At 34.2% G+C, this 19,782-nt stretch overlaps 1 protein-coding gene across 9 annotated transcripts in view; it reads right to left on the reverse strand.

The window, feature by feature from the left end:
- The window catches only part of VPS54 (VPS54 subunit of GARP complex), a 76,343-nt gene that overhangs the window by 11,996 nt on the left and 44,565 nt on the right, over positions 1 to 19,782 (reverse strand). For 8 of the 9 annotated variants that reach the window (XM_072743087.1, XM_072743084.1, XM_072743089.1 and 5 more), the window contains 10 exons: positions 18,439 to 18,535; positions 14,770 to 15,110; positions 11,523 to 11,652; positions 10,711 to 10,892; positions 9,978 to 10,090; positions 6,209 to 6,272; positions 4,921 to 5,026; positions 3,896 to 3,983; positions 3,022 to 3,143; positions 2,842 to 2,922 (listed from right to left, as the gene is read on the reverse strand). In XM_072743087.1, coding sequence (XP_072599188.1) covers positions 2,842 to 2,922; positions 3,022 to 3,143; positions 3,896 to 3,983; positions 4,921 to 5,026; positions 6,209 to 6,272; positions 9,978 to 10,090; positions 10,711 to 10,892; positions 11,523 to 11,652; positions 14,770 to 15,110; positions 18,439 to 18,535 — 1,324 coding nt within the window. Of the gene's footprint in view, positions 1 to 2,841; positions 2,923 to 3,021; positions 3,144 to 3,895; positions 3,984 to 4,561; positions 4,663 to 4,920; positions 5,027 to 6,208; positions 6,273 to 9,977; positions 10,091 to 10,710; positions 10,893 to 11,522; positions 11,653 to 14,769; positions 15,111 to 18,438; positions 18,536 to 19,782 lie in introns of all 9 variants that reach the window. The other variant, XR_011998047.1, reaches the window with a different exon arrangement.

Here is a 19,782-nt window from a genome sequence, read left to right on the forward strand (position 1 = left end):
TTTTCAACAAAGATGCCAATGGAGAAAGGACAGTCTTTTCAACAAAAGGTGTCAGAACTATCCAGAAAAAAGAATATATAAAAATCAACTAGAAAGGGATCACAGATATATACATAAAACCTGAAACAATAAACCTTTCAGAAGAAAACACTGAGAACTATCTTTGTGACTTAGGTTATACAAAAATTCTTTAGTATAGGACATAAGAACCATGAACAATAAAAGAAAAAACTGGTAAATGAATTCATCAAAATTTAAAAACTGTTCTTAAGATACTGTTAAGAAAATGAAAAGATAAGTGACAGACTGGGAGAAAACACTTAGGAAATACATGTTTGATAAAGGACTTATATCTAGAATATATAGAGAACTCTTAAAACTCAATAACCCAATCTTTGAAAGTTAACTAAAAGTTTAAACACTCTACCAAAGACATGGTTGGAAACGAATACATGAAAAGGTACTCAACATCTAAGTTATTATGTAAACTAAAACCACAATGAGATACTATTCCATACAGATACATTAAAAAACAAACAGACATACAATAGAAAGCACTGGTGAAGGTGAAGAGCATCTAAACTCTCATATATCACAAGGAGGGGGAAAAATGGTATAGTCCCTTTGGGAAAAAAAATTGGCAGTTTTAATGAAGTGTCATAAAGTTTTACATTTCTATCCAACCATCAATCTATTCAAAGGTATTACACAAAGAAATGGAACATGTGCCCACACAAAGATGTGCACGTGAATGTTTATAGCAGCATTATTCATAAAAGCCAAAGACCAGAGAGAACCCAAAGGACTATCCACTGATAAATGGATGACTAAACAGTGATACATCCATACAGTGGATACTACTCTGTAATAAAAAGGAACAAACCACTAACACATACTATGAATTTCAAAAGCATTATGCTAAATGAAAGGAGCCTGGGACAACAAGCTACATTCTAATTCCATTTAAAGGACATTCTGGGAAAAACAAACTACATAGATGAAAATCAGATCAGTTGTCAAAGTTTTGTGATGTGGGGAGAGAACTGACTACAGAAGTGCTCCAGAGAATGTTTAACAGTGATGCAGCTGTTGCGTATCTTGATTGTGGTAGTTCTACCAACACATAGGTTAAAGTTAGCCAACTGTATACTTAGAAAGAGTGAATTTTATGGAAGGCAAGTTATAGCCCTACAAGCCTGACTTAAATTGTTTAGCTTTCCACTGGAAGTCAAAACTCTTCATTTGCCTTTCCACCATACCTCCCATTCCTTGGTTCATTCACCCTAATACATTAGCTAAGTGGAATAACTTGCCTTTGTTATTAACAAAATCAGCAAAAGCATTAGCAGCCAACATTTACTGGAAACTTGCTATAGTCAGACATAGGATAAAAAAAAAAGGCACTCCATATAAATATTATCTCATTAATCATCACTATAACCTTATAAGGCTCTATTATTTTCCCCATTTAAAGACAGAAACTGAGGCTTGAGGAGATTAATTTGCCCAAGGTGCTTCAGTGGCTATTCTGGGACAAACACTGAATGTGAACTTAGGTCTATTGGACTCCAAAACCCTTCCTCATGATTCCTACCCGCTATTACCTCAGAGCATCTCATTAGCTCAACTTTATTTGCCCTGATCATGCCTTTGTTTGTTTAAAAGCAAAACTTACATACATGCCTCATCCATGAGGCTTTCCCAGATCTCCCGCCTCAGCTGGTAATCAGCTCTTCGAAAAGCATTAAAAGCTCTAATAGCACAAAATCAATTCTGTACTTATGGCTCTTGACATACTCTACCCTCCTGTTACAATTATCGATATGCTTCTCTTATTAGCTATTTTACTATTTGAGGGACAACACTGAAGATTTCTTCACCCTATGTGTCCCACGTACCTCACACAGTTCAACTTCCTGAATGAAAAAAGGAATGAATGAATGAATAAATTATGGCTGGGACATTAGTTTAGCCAGTAGTACAATTAGATGTTAATGTTTCATTCTATCTAAGCAATGGTACCATTACTTATTAGCTTTTTAGAATCAGCCTCTATTACTGCATTATCCTTCTTTCCCTATATTAAATTTTCAGGTAAGAAAACAAAAAGCTACAATTAAGAGGCTAACCCAAACCAAATACTGTCTGTTATCTCGGGATGAATTAAAAACAGAGCTAAACTCCCGGGTAACCCATGAAAACCACCAGGATAGGGAGTGGCAAAGAGAGACTTGCTAATACTGGGAGAATGTAATAGGTCAAGGTAACAGGAGAAGTAGGAAGTTGAAGTAGGAAGATAGTAGTGAAGAGTGAAGGGTAAGGCAAAGAGACTAGGCCTGATTAAGTGGCATTTTCTAAAGATACCTTCCAGGATGGGGACTCACTGGAAACCACTGCTTCTTTTAATGACCCATTTGGAATGGGAAACAAACAAGAAACAGATACTGAAATTGATGATCTATGAGGGAAATAACAGAGCACCTTAGACTCTGGCACTTCAGGCTGGAAAATAAGAACACACCTTATGACAAATTATTTCTCTATTCTCATCTTTGTTCTCTCAATTCTGTCTCTGAAAGACTTTCAGACTAAAACCTAGTTTGAAGAAGGTACATATTTGTCAATGCAGCTAATATAAAAACTTCTATATACGGTTTCTATCATTCTTAAAATAATCTCCTCCTTCCCCGTTCCAACCCCTTAGGAGATGATTATCCATTATTCAGGCAATCTGAACATTTTATTGAGTTTTTCTAAACCCTAAATAATTTGATTGTTTAGACAACTGTGAAAAGGCATGGTACCTTTAATCAATGCCTAATAATTTCCATAAATCATTACCTTAGATAATAGCTTGTCAAATAAGCTATCCATTATCGCTACAAGCTTAGCTGATATTTCAGCTATGTGGTCATGGTAGTCCTGTAACGAGAAAGAACATTATATTTTAAAGTCCCTGTGTCACATCTAAAAAATACTTAACAATTATGAAATTCCAGTAGAAAATAGAAGGAAAAGTACCTTAGTGATATGATCAAAATGCCTAAGCATGCTATATTGCTTAGGCTGCAGCCGAGCTTCAAAATGAGCCCGGATCACAGGAATGTAGTGCACAATTAACTGCAAACAACGTGAAGAAAGAGCTGAAGATCCCAGTAGTGAATATATCAGGGAGAAACAAAACAAGATATTAGTGGAGTTTAATTAAATATCAAATTAAAGTAAAAATGTCAATTATTTTTATATACTTTATTTCATAAATGAAGAACACACTGGCAGAAAGCAGCAACATTATTTCACTTTGTTTAACAAAATGATTTGTGGGGCGCCTGGATAGCTTAGTCAGTTGGGCAATCTGACTCTCGGTTTCAGCTCCCGTCATAATCCTATGGTCGTGGGACAGAGCCCCATATTGGGCTCCATGCTCAGTGTGGAGTCTGCTTCAGATACTTTCTCTTTCCCCCATGCCCCTCCCCACTCACATGCTCTCTATCACTCAAATAAATAAAAATCTTTTTAAAAAATGATATGGAACTGAATGATGTAGTAAATATGCTGCTTTCCCCAATGAACTCAAGTTGTTAGTATTACAGACATGAGGAAGCTAATGGGACAGCTGATTCTCTTCTGACATCCAGATACCTTTCACCTCAAAGCACCTCATATGTATTATATCTTAACATTTTCTATAGTGATGCAACTTCCAAATAGTGGAAATTCCTCATAACATTTCCCTAGAAGTTAATTTTTCAGTAATACACAGAAAAGTGAAGTAGCATTTACTACTTTTAGAGCCTTTAATTAGTCATAAAACATCAGGTATAATAAAAACACAATGAGTATGGTGACCTCATTGTAAAATCTCAGCATGTGAAATAAAAGCAAGAATCCATACCCAAATTTTTTGTCGTTATTGTTTTTAGTCCAACAACTTGCAGTGCACCAGCTCCAAGAACTAACTGGCAACTTCTTGAATTGAAGTACTAACAAAGGAAGGAGAAAAAAAAAGCCCAACAATTTATTAAAAACTGTTCTATATATGCTGGCGTTGTGTTTACAGTTCTAAAAATACATTCCTCTTTTCTCTCATTCAAGGACCAAATGAATTTTCTAGTAGAAGCAATTAGGATCTATTTATGTAATGACAAAAAAAGGGGGAGGGGTGTTCCTAAATGATATTTATTGTCTGGTAGGAAAAAAGTGGAATTCTAAAAAACAATTGTTCAGAAATTAATCTTTAATCTGCATTCATAAACTAGTTCAGTTTCACTAAAACAGCACACTATATGTTAATTATACTTCAATTAAAAAAAACTAGTTCAGTTTCAGTCATTCTTATTGGAGAGTCTTATTTTTCAAAAGGGTAACAAAATCTTTCTGGACTAAAATATGACAACTCAATATGGGGGCAGAATTAATTGATTAGACATTTAAAAAAAGCCTTTTCTTTATGCTAGCAGTTAAAAATATCTGTTAAAATGAAATGGCTGAATAAGATTATCACCACATTTTCATTTTATATCAATGGTTCTGAAAGAATGATTTAAGAAAAATCTCTAACCTTAGTGAGATGAATTTTGTAAAGTTCAGTGAATTCCTTCCATGCACATTTGAAACCAGTCCAGGTTTTTTGACCTAAGTGGCCTCAGTCATGTTCAGCACCTAACGAACAAATCATCTCCTGTCTCCAATGTCATTAACAACTCTATGGGTATAATGAGGAATCACTAAAAGTGAAGTGAGAAGGAAGCAGACGGCCTTCTTCCAGTAACATGTTGTGATGCAACCACAATCAAATGTCACAAAATTAATGTCTTAAAGATAACTTAACCCTGAAACGTCTTAGTTTGAAGGTTAGTCATACTCTAATGAGTTACTTCTTCCAACTATTTTTCCATCACAGAGTGAAATCATACACACCTTCAATAAATCTGACAGACGTGTAAGCATGTCAGTAGTAACAGATGGGATATTGTCCACACACTGGCAATATTCAAGGATAATTCTTATCAAGAGCAATACAGTTCTGTAAGAAAAGAAAGATGACCCAATAAGCACTCAAAACAAGAAAGTTAAAATGATTCAACACATAAAAGTCAATACTGATCTTGATAACTATGAAATTATGTGTTTTACCTATAATTGCAGCAGAGTAGGGACTAAGGTGAGGCAAAATAGATTCCTAGGGTGCAAAATTAAGGGCACTCATTTTCAGGGTCATGCAATTACAGGTAGAATGAGTACCTTAAGTTTTATGCATTGGCACATCACTCTCTGTGTGGCATTCCTAATAAGTAAGTCTCTTCAATAAGACATCCTGGGGTATCCTGGGGCATGGAGCCTGCTTGGGATTCTCTATCTCCCTCTCCCTTTGCCCACCTCCCTCAAAAAAAATATATGAGAGAGCAAGTATCCCATTCCTTGGCATTTCAGAAACACTGACAAAAAGCCTACCCAGTGTTGCTGGTTATATAGTAGGTGCTCAATCATGAACTGCTGAATTAACAATGGGAACCTAGTCTTGATTTTCTTGGTGAGATGAAAGAGAAACTGTGGCTTCAAAGAACAATGGTATCTCCTAAACAGTTACTGGTAAGTCACAAAAGGTTTTCCTAACATGAGAAAGTTACCTGAACATGTCATAAACTGAAAAGGGACACTACTGGGAGGTTAAATAAGATTGAGGTTAAGGTGAATAGAGCCATTATGGGACCTCCAAGTTCAATGAGATGCTCAGAAATGAGTGATCCACGTAAAATAGTTTTATAAAAGTCTGAAGAAAAAAAAAAGTCTGAAGAAAAAAAGGTCTGAAGGATATTAGAAAGTAATGATTCAAGAAAGTGCCTAGCCCTTATCACAGCTAAATTGTCAGACCATGTATTACTCTCCACGCATATTTCTAGTGTCTGCTCTACTGGGCAGGGGTCCACTGTTTATCTTTTTTAATATTCTCTTAGAAGATAAAGTATTCTCCCCTTAGCTAGGGAGCCAAATTTTTGGGGGAGTGGTCTTTTTGTCTGAAGAGCCAGAGGGGTACCACTTCCATCAAGCAAGAGTAACAAGATAAAGGATAGTTTAGGAGAGAAGTCATAATTGTTTTTAAGATTTGAAATCGTTAATCTAAAATTTCCAATTCACATCAAGGGGAATTAGAAGACTTATGTTTTAAAATAACTGACTTAATAATAAAGAAAAATGTGTCACTCACCCAACGACAGCATACTGTTGTCCCTCAACAATGAGAACTTCAGCTGGTTTCCTTTCTTCTGTAGCTAGAGAGTTAAGCAAATAACCATGAGAGACATAGGAACAAGATGAAAGAAATTATTAGAGGAAAAAATTTAAACTAGGAAAAAACTACAAAAGATTTTAGGGCCCAATTTAGGGCCTAGTAGGGCCTAAAACTTATTTCTGAAAACAAATGTTGACTTCTTGAGAAGCAATTTGGCACAATAAAATATATTAAGTTTGGAATCAGAGAAATTTGGATTTGAGTTCCAGTACTGCTGGTTACTGGATGCATGACCTGTGTCAATTAGCTAACTTCTTTGAGTCTCAACATCTGTGTCCATTAAACATGGATAACAGTATTTATCATTCTATTGTTAACAACAGAATTCAGGACTACAAACCGCCTATCCTAGGTCTGGCACATGGTAGGTGATCAGTAAGTGGTAAGGAAAAAAATATTAGTTTGAAAAGGCAGAACTAGAACTTCAACTGGTTATCTTTATTATAATTCTTAGAATACAAGCTAATTCCTATATTCAATGGAAAGAGTATATCTTTAATTTATATTTATATATAATATATATTCAATTTTCAATTTTACTACAGAAATTACTGTATTTTCAGCATGTGGTTTTTCTTATTATAAAACAAAATTCAGCATGTTGAGGTAAAAAGAACAGGAGACTGGATTACTGTCCTGAATCAGCCAAATCAATTAGATTATCATGAGCGAGTCATCATGCTTCCCTCAGCTTCAAGTCCCTTTGACTTGGCATTAAATATCTACCTTCCTTATTTCTTTAAAGGAAAGAAATTCAGTGATACAATTTCTAACTACAATTCATTCTGTATGTCGGATTAAATTTTTGAGGACAGGGATAGTGTCTTAATCAATTCTCCACATTGCAGAGAATCGGCAGAGCACAATAATGTAGAGAAAGGGTCCTAAAGTCAGTCTGCCTGAATTTGGAGCCCAGCTCTACCATTTCCTAGCTCTGTAACCTTAGGCAAATTGCCTAATCCCTTTGTGCCTCAGTTTCCATATTTGTCAAATGGGAATATAACAGTATCAAGTTCATGGATCTATAAATGAGATAACAATGTAAAGTATTTAGAACAAACTGTGTAGCATCAAGTAAGCATTCAATTAAATATTAATTGCTATCCATTAAATTGCATTTCCCCATGCCTAACCAAGCAGCTAGTAACTCATTAATGGATGGTGGATGAATGAATAATAACCAAGGATCCTTTAACTGGTAAAAACTAGTAAAATGTTAATGGACTTCTAATAGCATGTACTTTCTTCTTGCTCAGAGGGGGAGAAAAAACTGGGACAGAAGTAAGGTATATAAAAGAAACCTCTTATTGTCAGTATCCTCCAAAGAGAAAGTAAAAATAAACAGTTCACTTTGAAACACACACACACACACACAAACCCCACAGTTAACTTAATCACTCTCTCATTTTAATTAAAAAATTATTATGTTTGCATGAGAGTGAATTGTAACACTTTGAGATATTCAGGGAGAGAAAACATGTCATAGTCATCTAGCACAGCACCTCACAAAGTGAGAAGTCATCAAATACAGCCTGAAAGAGTAAATGAGAGATAAATCTTATAATTTTATACTTGTGATATAAAATAATCAGTGTTTTATTTTTTCCTTCAATCTTTGCCACTTGAATACTTTTGCTTTGCTATCATGTGATCAGTTAAAAGACTGTGACCACAATCCAACACTGTCACCTACTAAACAATAATCATGAGGCAAAGAAATCTACTTAATTCATTCAATTCTTCCCTCTGTCCTGTATGAATTACTCTACTTTACACCTGTTCTTAATCCCACCTCTCGTCACAGGGTTAGAAGAGATAGCCTTTCACCTCAACCCTAGATTTAATTCCAGGAGCCCTGCCTCACACTCAGTACATGCCACTCTTCTGTTTATTCTTCTTCCTCTTTCTGTTAAACATAAAAATATAATTCAGTTTCTCTCAATTCCCTGAGTAGATTAAAGTAATTACCTAATTATTCTCTTAGGTCTCTAATGCTACTTCACCACTCACTTTCCCTTCACAACCAAACTTGTCAAAAAAGGAGGCTAGATTTGTTTGCCAGTCCTCACCTTCCAAGTTACTCAGTACTCAACTACCAACTGACTCTGTCACTCTACTGAATTATTAAAACTGCAAATGATCTTCTACATGTCAAACTAGTGGTCACTATTTGTCTTTCACTCAGTCTTTCTCTTGTAGTACAGGCGCATTTTGTGCAAATGTTGATATACACAATTTAAAAATATTTCTATGTAAAAATATTAAACTTTTATTAAATGCATCTACATACTCCATTGAAAATATCTGATAATTGACTGGTTGCCTCAGTCAGAGCATGCACCTCTTGATCATGAATTCAAGTCCCATGGATGGGCATGGGGTCTACTTAAAATCAAAAAATTTAATTTATATTTTTTATTTTTTAGAATACAAAACTTTTTTTTAAGATTTTATTTATTTATTCATGAGAGACACAGAGAGAGAGGGGGCGGGGGGGCAGAGACATAGGCAGAAGGAGAAGCAGACTCCACGCAGGGAGCCCGATGTGGGACTTGATCCCAGGACTCCAAGATCATGCCCTGGGCCAAAGGCAGACGCTCAACCACTGAGCCACCCACGCGTCCCAAATACAAAACTTTCAAAAAACTATTGGACAATCTTATAATTTCAAATCTGGTATTACAGGGTAAATTGTACATAAGCTTACATTATTATTACCTGACAACTCCACTTTAATTGGCATACAAAAGTATCTTTCAGTCATTATATTTCTTTCATATGAAACCCAACAGTCATTTGATACCAATGACAATTCTTTTCTTGAAACTAATTTTTTATTTCTTTATTCTTCTGGATTTCCTCCCATCTCTCTGGCCCTTCCTTCTGAGTCTCCTTCATAGTTTTCTTTTTCTACAGTTCTTTACATTTTGGTTTTCTCTATTATATCACTACTGCATTACTTATGGTTGCTAATTCACATTTTTTTCCATTAGGTTTAGCCCTTTTAAAGGAGTATTATAGGGCAGCCCTGGTGGTGCAGTGGTTTAGTGCCGCCTGCAGCCCGGGGTGTGATCCTGGAGGCCTGGGATTGAGTCCCACATCAGGTTCCCTGCATGGAGCCTGCTTCTTCCTCTGCCTGTGTCTCTGCCTCTCTCTCTCTCTCTGAATAAACAAATAAATAAATAATATTTTTAAAAAAAATAAAATAAAGGAGGATTATAACTGTTATCTCTGTCTTAATATTTGACACATAGTAGAAGCTTACTAGTGTTCATGTCTTTAAACATGGTACAGTGAGCATAGCCATTAAATTATATAAAGCTGGTTTCAAATCTCAGCTCATCATTTGTACAAAATTCCTTAATCCCTGGAAGCCTTAAACCTCCTCATTGTTAAACAAGGTTAACAATAACATTTTCATCATAAGTTGTTGTGCTCATAAACTGGAATAATGCATGTAAAAGCACTTGGCCCAGTGTCTGGCATATAGTTAACATTCAATACATATCTGAAATTATTATTACAAATTGCCACAGATAACAATTCCAGTCAATTACTTACTAAGCTAGCATTATTAGTTCTAGGCTTTTCAAGAAGCACTGTCAATTCAAGAAATGTTAAGCATTCCTATAAAATGAATAAACAGTATAAAATCAGAAAAGAGTGTGTGAAAGAATACACATACCCCCTAACTTTTTTTCAGGTAAAGCAATCTTTCCACCTGATATAGAATCAACAAGATCCTGAAATTCTGCAGGAACATCAGCTTGCTTCCAGCGCTCATTGTCTAAGAGGAGGCTATTCAAAAGAGGAAAAAAAGAAGATAAACTTTAACAATATTTCAATACCATCTTCTTTGATTGAAAAGAAAAGAAAAAGCTGAGTACATATGACTTTTTATTGTCATATCTTTTAGTAATAATAAAGACACTACATGTATCTTAGTTAAATTCAAGTAGACCTCATATTTACATTTTACACAGTAATGGCCATTAGCTGTTAATAGTACTAAGATTTCTAAAATAAATGTTACCTTAATAAATTGAAATAATTCATAATTTCATAATCATTCAATATGAGTACTTTCAGAAAATATTTCTTTTTATATTTCTTAGTCTAACCAAAAAGAATCGTGAAACATAATTAAGTTCCCACTGAGTAGGAAAGGAAAAGTCAATCTATTGAGGATTTTTCTGATTAGTACTTTAATGAAAATAAACATTCTTTTTTTTTTTTTTGAAAATAAACATTCTAATTCCACTTTGAAAAGCCAAGAAATATGATTTTAATTCCACAATCTGCCTTTAATGAAAAAGAAAAAAGTTTTTCAGGGATCTGGTTAGCCAATCAATTACATATAAATCATGTTTTGTAAAGAAAAGGGAAAAAACTGAACAGAATGAACACGGTAATGATACCTGAGCTTAGTTTTTCTCTCTTCATGAAATCTGTTTACAAATTTATTAGCTTGGCTCTGAAGTGCTCCAAGTAATGACATACTTTTTCTTCCACAGATCTGTTCAGTATCTAAAATGAATGTTTCCATTAATCTAGAAAGTGTTATGAATTCCGTGGAATTTAGCTTCTCAAGAAAACCATCCTAAATTTTAAAGATAACACAAAAATCATGACAGAGAGTTAGGTATAACACCAAATAAGAATAAGCTATAAAACCAATTTAGTTTAACATATGTTAATTTATATTATTTTAATAATATATATTAATGCATAAACATTACCTTAAAATCATTTTTAATGAAGTCTCTCAATACTTCAGTTCCAGAAATTGAACATAAAAAGCTTAAAATGCCTAAATTTTACACTGATCTCTTTATAATATAGCTCAAATAAATTCAAGTCATGCTATAAAATGTTCACAATATTGGATTTCAACCATTTTCATTAATATAGTGGCTATACACACATATATGTAATATGTACATATATAAAATAGCATATTAACTTCAAATTAATTAAGGCATTAAATTTAAAAATTAGTCTTTCAATCATTTTTTTTAAAGAATAATAAATTTTCTTATTTCTTTTATTTGAATTATTTTACATTTCAACATCTTCCTAATAGGCCACACCAGTATCATTAACCTTATTAAATATTAAAAATATAATATGCATTATAGGCAACATAGGGACACAAGCAAGGATATGATGCTAGATCTTCAAAATAATTATACTTTGCATAAAATATCTAAAACTTCATCAAAGAACTAACCTTTGCTCTTGACATGAGAAATTTAACAGCTCGATCATGGCATATATCTGAGGCACTATACAATAATTCCTGGATATTATTTGCCAGTTTTTCTAGCTCTAAATCAGTTAATTTCATGTCTTCATTGACCCTGAAAATGACGAAAGAGATTAAGTCACGGAAAATTGTGAGTATATTGTTCTCGATGGGTAGCATACCAATAAAAACCAAAGAGTTGTAAATTCACATCTGATAAAAAATTCTGTGATATATCAAATGCTTTTTGTGTGTGTGGTGAAACATCACTTAAACAAGCTCAGATAATACAAATATTTTACCCTAATATTATACAAAAATAATTTTCTCCATCTATGCATGGGTGCCCAGGATGACACACTGGAAGGAGGAAGGAGAGATGTTAGTTCATGACAAACAGGCACTCTTTTTTTTATACCTAGAATTATGAATGATTGTTAATATTCAGTTCAACTGAACTAATAGTTCCTGAACATTTATTGTGTTTAAGTGCTAGGTACATGAGGGGACACAATAGGTGGCTGTCCTTAAGGAACAGTTCTGTGGGAGCTGGTATCAAAATAGCACTGGACTCTTTATGTGGAAGTCATAAATATGAGTTCAGAAAGATAAACATATGGGAAAACAGAAAAAAGACTCATATTACTATACACAAAAATAAATTCCAGATGGATTGTACATCTAAATGTGATGAGGGTGGCAACAAAACTTCTAGAAGATAACATAAGAGAATATGATCAGGGCCTTAGGATAGTTTGGAAAGATTTCTTAAATAAGACAAAGAAGGGCAGTCCGGGTGGCTCAGCAGTTTAGCGCCGCCTTCAGCCCAGGGCATGATCCTGGAGACCCGGGATGGAGTCCACGTCAAGTCAGGCTCCCTGCATGGAGCCTGCTTCTCCCTCTGCCTGTGTCTTTGCCTCTTTCTCTCTCTGTGTGTGTTTCTTGTGAATAAATAAATAAAATCTTAAAAAAAAAAAATAAGACAAAGAAAAAAAAAAGCAAAAACCACAAAGGAAAAGAGTGAATCACAGGATTACATTAAAACTACTGATGAACTTTTGTTCATCAAAGACCCCAATAAGACTAGAAGATTCTTATAATCTGGACAACCAACAAAATGATTGTGTTGAGACTACATAAAAAACTCCCATAAATCAATAGGTAAAAGAGAAACCAATAGGGAAGTGGGCAAAGAACTTGAATTGGTTCTTCACAGAAGAGGACATCCAAACAGCCAATGAATATATGAAAAACGATCTCTTACCAATCATCAGGAAAATAAAAATTAAGACTAATATACCTGCAACATATCCGCCAGAATGGCAAACATGTGAAAGACTGACAGTATCAAGACTAAATGAAGATGTGTAGTGACAGGAACTCTTTCACATTGCTGATGGGATTGCAAATTGACCATTCACATACCTTATTCATAGAATATTCAACAGAAATGCTTATAACATGTGCACCAAAGACACTTAGAAGAATGTTCACAACAATCAAAATGGAAATAACTCAAATTTAATTTATGGTAGGATAAATACATTGTGGTATAGTCAGAAAGTAAAATATTCTGCACACAAATTAAAATAAATTACTGTTATCTGCAAAAACTTAGAAGAACATCACAAACATAATAATGCTGAGTGAAAGAGATTTGAGATAAAAGAATATGATTTCATTTATGGTTCCATTTATATAAAGTTTAAAGGCAAGAAAAAAGAACCATTTTTCATGGATTCCTTTGGTAAAGAGTAAAAACGTAGTCACAAGAGGGGTTTCTAGAGAGCTGGTGATGTTCCATTTCTTAACTTGGATGATGATTACACCAGTGTACACTTTGTGGTATTTGAGGTGAAAACGGATAACTGATGTATTGGCCTATATGTGCATTATGCTCCAATTAAAAAGTTAAAACAAAAAAGGCAGGTACCAGCTCTTTCTCCTCTCCATCCTATTGTTAGGAATACAGATTTGATTATAAAAGCTGAAGCTGCCTCTTTAGAAACAGATGGAAGCTACAAAACGAGGATGGCAGAGCTGCCTTCGTGATTGTGGATCTCTTACCTCTGAACTGTTGTATCAAAGAAACTAATTCTATGCTACAGAGGTTTTTACACCTTTTGTAATAGTTTCAGACTGCACCCTAACCAATAAATGTGAAATATTAGCCTGAACAGAGAAAAAATATTTGTATTAATATGTAGTTCAGGGTTTTCTTTTTGGTGGGGATAGGAGTATGATAGCTGACTTTATGCTATAACTGTAACCTTTATAAGCTCCTGGGACATAAGCTGACTTCTATAAAAATGAAAAAAAGTACATACCAAATTCTTGTTATTCTTAATAACTAAATCCAAACTGTGTTCTTGGAACTGAAAGATTTTATTAGCTTTGTTTTTCTTTGCTCTATACAAAAGATTATTGGGACAACAGGTGAATTTTAAATTTGGTTAGATGGTAATAATGTATCAATGTTTTCTTGATTCTAATTGGCATATGGTAGTTATTTAAGAAAGTATTCTTCTATTTTAGGAAATATACACTGAAGAATATGGAGATAATGGGACATCATGTCTGTAATCTTTTGCCAAATGATTCAGAAGAAAGTATTAACATGAGAGACAAGAAGAGAAGGGAGCAAGAAAGAGGAAGGGAGAGAGAAAGCAATGCAGTAAACTGTTAAGAAATGAGAAATCAAGGTAAAGGATATATGACTTCTTTTGTACAACTCCAGCAACTTTTCTGTAAATTTGAAATTATTTCAAAATAAGTTTTAAAAAGTCATGTTTGAAAAGATGGTGTGATCCACTTGCAAATTCACATCTTTGACAAAAAAATGGTCAATCGAACAGATCTTCATTATACACAAAATACAAAGGTATCATAGTAGAAGAAAGAAAAATAAACAAGGTAATGCTTATCTGATTTCCAAGACAAGTTCCACCACTAGTAACTTTAAATAAGTGGACTAAACTCTCTGAAATAAGGCATTTAATTAAATGGTTCCTTTCCAGCCTTAAAATTCTGCAGTTCTCAATTACTTCCAATGCTCACCTCTTTACATTCCATACATTTTCAAAAAGATACCTGTTTCATAAAGTTAATTTATTTTTGTTAAATTAAATTCCAATACTGAAGTTCATATGGTTCTTTCAATAACCTGTCTTGTGGAAACCATTAATAAGATGACTCAAAGTCATGTAAAGTTCGCAGCAGTCACTATACTCACATAATATCCACACCTCCTGGCGTAGCAGATGATGATGTCTGCTCTTTGCTGGATGAAGAATCAGTAGTACATTCTGGTTCGGATACCGAATCACTGCTGCAGGGCTCACTATTTGGAGATGCATTTCTTTGAGAGGTAGTATCAATTGCTATAGGTGTTAATTCACTCTCATTGAATGCATCACTTATAAACATGCCTTCATGGATTAAATAAGCAACCTCTGTGTCCAGTGAATTGTCTTTTGTAACATTCTTCTGTTGTGAAATCTCCTCCAATTCTCTGGTCCTTCGGTTTTTGTCGAGAACTGAGAGAACAACACTGTGAATGATATTTAACGTTGCCTATAAGAAAACAGGATACATTTTTAAAGGATTTAAAATAACACATATCTAAAGTTCCCAAAAGTGCATTCTGCATATTTACTTTTGAATATCTTATAAATGAGCACCAATGTTATGCATATTAGAATTTCTACCAATTTTTTATCACACAGTAAAGGTGACTGTGAAAAACAAGAGAAAGCTTAGTAATAGAATTCTGTATTTTAAGTGATTTTGTAAGTTGAAATTTCCCTAAAATATACTGCATACATATTAAATAGTTTAAATAGCTTACACTAAACAAAACAGAACTTGCCTATCATATATCTGGTATAGAGTTAAATAGCCAGAATATATAAAGAACTCTTACAACTTAACAAAAAAATCTGATTAAAAAATAGGCAAAAAAAAAAAATATTTCTCCAAAGAAGACATGCAAATGGCAGATTAGCACATAAAAAGATGTTTAACAGCACTAATCATTAGAAAAATGCAAATTAGGGATTCCTGGTGGCTCACTGGCTGAGCTCTGCCTTTGGCTTGGTGCATGACCCTGGGGTCCTGGGATATAGTCCTGCAGCAGGTTTCCTACAGAAAGCCTGCTTCTCCCTCTGCCTATGTCTCTACCTCTCTCTTGGTGTATCTCACAAATAAATAAATGCATTCTTTAACAGTAAAGAAGATGCAAATCAAAACTAAAATGAGAGACCACCTCACACCCATTAGGGTGATATTATAAAAAAAAAAAAAACAGGTGTTAGAATATGGAGATATTGGAACCATTGTATACTGGTAGATTAAATAACAACTTCAAATAGTTTGTTCTTGTAATATAGTAAACACTTATAAACAATCTTTTCTTTCTCTCTCTTTTTTAAAGATTTATTTATTTGAGAAGAGAGGGAGAGAGTGTATGGGGGAAGGGTGGAGAGAGTGTATGGGGGAACGAAGGGGGGGGGGAGAGAGAGAGAGAGAGAGAGAGAGAGAGAGAGAGAGAGAAAATCCCAAGCAGACTCCACAGTGAGCATGGAGCCTGATGCAGGGCTCAATCCCACAACCCCAAGATCATGACCTGAGCCAAAACCAAAAGTCAGACACTCAACCAACTGTGCCACTCAGGTGCCCCCAAAACCACCTTTCCTGATCACAAAAGTTATACATCCCTTTGTGGAAAATTTAAGAAAAATAAACAAAAAAAGAATGATAAATTTAAATTATACTGTCAAAAGATAACTACCAAAAAGACAAACTCTTTGTTACACAAAGATAAAAAGATAAATCTTTTTAAAATAGCTGAGCTCATACTATGTAAATAGGTCTATATTTTGCCTTTTTACTTAATGTTATAATATACACATTTTTTTTTACAACATTGAAAATCCTCAGCTGCATGATAGTCCATAGTAATGAATATATCAAGCACAATTTACCATTCCTCTACTGTTAGACATCTGGGTTCTTTCCAATTTGTAATTATTTAAAAATTCTCAATTAAAAATGAACAGCCTGCAATTAACACTACTTTTCATTGAAATCATACCCTTACAGAATCACAAACTTTTTTCAAAGAAAAAAGTACCATATTTATAGATTATATATCATCTTCAGAGATGTTTTACAGAAGTATTAGCTTATGGGGTCTAAATGTGAAAATGAGAAATGACAACTATCACAAATCACTGTTCCCATACTCTACATATATCAATAAAAATTCGGCTTAATTTAACTGATACAAAACCTAAAAGTGAAATAGCTATTTAAAAAATTACTGGCAAAAGATACGAAGCAATAGAAGTACCATCTATAAACGAATGGGATAAAGCAGATGTAGCGCACACGTGCGCACACACACGGATATTAGTCAACCATAAAAGATTGAAATCTTGCCATTTGCAACAACATGGATGAATCTAGAGGGCAAAATACTAAGTGACGTCAGTCAGAGAAAGGCAAATATCATATGATTTCACTCATATATGAAATATAAAAAACAAAACAAAGAACAAAAGAGACAAAAAACCAGACTCTCAAATATAGAGAACTGGTGGTTGCCAGAGGGAAGGTGGGTAGGGGGTGGGTAAAAAAGGTGAGGGGGATTAAGGGTACACTTATCATGGTGAACACTGAGTAATGTATAGAATTGTTGAATCATTATAATGTACACCTGGAACTAATATAATACTGCATGTTAATCATATTTAAATTTAAAAATTACTGGCAAAATGTTAGCCAATTCTATAATTTGCAGTGTAAGAGTTCTATACATCACAGACATGCAATAACAGAAGAGTATGTGATACAGTCATGGTGGGAATATAAGAAAAAGTGAACACATGGCCTAGTGTTTGAGCAATCCACAGATACAGTTTTGTTCTCTATCACTCTCAATAGGTGGGGTCCACATTTTGGCAGAAGTCTAAATTAACTGAATCACATTTTCAAAAAACTTTCCCACTCAGATATACATGACTTAACATCACTCCAATATTGATAAGGAAAAGTCATGTCACAGATAAGTACCAAAGTCCCCCAGACCATTTAACAGGATACTTAAAAGATGATAGGGAAAAAAAAAAAAGAGATAGGGATGTTAACTAACACATGTAACACAATACTGTCATCTGATAATCCAAAGAATGTTAAATTTCACAAACAGCCTGTTACATTCAGTAATTCCTAATGACCGTCTTATTAAAACACAGCTATGTCATGTTGGTAATTCTAACCAAAACGTATTAGTCTATGACATCCTTTCTTCTGAAAAATGCTGTGTTGCATGTGTTCTTTTCCTTATACTGAGTGGCTTAAAATTAAGTGATTTGACTACTGAGAATAATTAAATGTAATGTATAATCCTCGACTGGCTTTCAGATTAAAAAGGGAAATAAAAACCTAAAATGAAGGACATAAGTAAAGCAATTTAAATTTGAACTATATGTTAAAAAAATACCATTATAGCAACATTAACTATTTCTAGAAAACATAAGTGATTTGGAACAGATTTTTGAGTGTTTTATAATATTGTACCTCTAGATAATCCAGAGAGATGCAAGAATCACAAAATCACAAGAGGAAATATTACTGTATAATATTTAATGCAAAGCAAGCATTATATTTTTTAATATAAAACAAATCATTAAAAATTAGAGTATCAAAGTACTCTGAAGCACTTCAAATCTTACTTGAAACCAAGCTTCTTTAAAAAAATTACAAAAACAAAAACAAAAAAAAAATTACAAAAACAAATTGTGTTTTTCTTCTAATTTTTTTCTGTATGTATGTTATACATCTAGAAAGTAGACTTACTTTTAGGGATATTCTGGACAAACTGATAATCACATAGGCTTACCTTAACTCTTTGTAGGAAAATTGTAAACTTAGAGAAAATATCCTTTAGCAAATCAAACCACTGAGGAAAATTCAACATTCTCATCTGATCTGCAAGCCTAAGGGAAAAAAAAAATCCAACAAAAACAATGACTGTCTTTGGGCAGCTAGAATTTATTTTTTATTTTTATTTTTAAGATTTTATTCATTTATTCATGAGAGACAGAGAGAGAGAGAGAGACAGAGAGAGAGAGAGAGAGAGGCAGAGACACAGCAGAGGGAAAACCAGGCTCGAGGCAAGGAGCCTGAGGCGGGACTCAATCCCTGGACTCCAGGATCACGCCCTGGGACGAAAGCAGGCACCAAACCGCTGAGCCACCCAGGGATCCCCTAGAATTTATTCTCAAAAGATGATTCTATACTTAAGACATAGGAATTTATCTATTTAAGTTGAGAAAATTTCATAGGGAAGAAAATTATAAATAACTGACTCTCCATGTCCATAGGGCTTTTAACAGAATCTAAATAACTTAATTTTTCCAACTACTAGTGATACCAGCATTGTTACAGTTGCTTCAACTAATTTGAAACAGAGTTTTCGCTAGATAACAATGTGGAAATTAAAACTCCTTAATTCTTTTCTTTGAGTTTGGCCTGGAGAAGTTTCACAATTATCCATATTGCTATTTATACCTTGGCCCAGTTAATAAAGTTTAGGGATCTATATGAAATAGAAATTCATAGAATCTATCACTTATCTTCTCAAAATGAACGAATAGGAATTTCAGGGGTGAAAACAAAAAATTACAGTTAGGCAATTCAAAATCACATACTCAAATTTCTCAAAGCCAATTAGAAGCTAGGCTTTAATTACAGAGCTAAATAATTTAAACTTAATACTGCTATTCCTCTAAAATGGATTATCTTCAATTTCCCTCCTCCATATCTACATTGTCCTTTCCATCCTCTTTCTACCCTGAGAGGCTGACCTGCTGGGCTTGGCCAATGAGGAGCCCTAAAAAAAGACTGGAAAGAGCAAAGGTACTGGTAACTCCATTTCCCTCCCTGAGAGGCTATCTTTTTTTTTATTATTATTATTTATTTACGAGAGTCACAGAGAGAGAGAGAGAGGCAGAGACACAGGCAGAGGGAGAAGCAGGCTCCATGCACCGGGAGCCCGATGTGGGATTCGATCCCGGGTCTCCAGGATCGCGCCCTGAGCCAAAGGCAGGCGCCAAACCGCTGCGCCACCCAGGGATCCCTCTGAGAGGCTATCTTAAGATGATTGCCTCACACTGATAATCACTTCAACTATTACTCTTTTTTTTCTTCAACTAAGTGTCCTCCTTCTGAATCCTACTAATTT

This window comes from Vulpes vulpes, chromosome 16, assembly GCF_048418805.1.
Source record: "Vulpes vulpes isolate BD-2025 chromosome 16, VulVul3, whole genome shotgun sequence".
Classification (NCBI taxonomy): Eukaryota; Metazoa; Chordata; class Mammalia; order Carnivora; family Canidae; genus Vulpes; species Vulpes vulpes.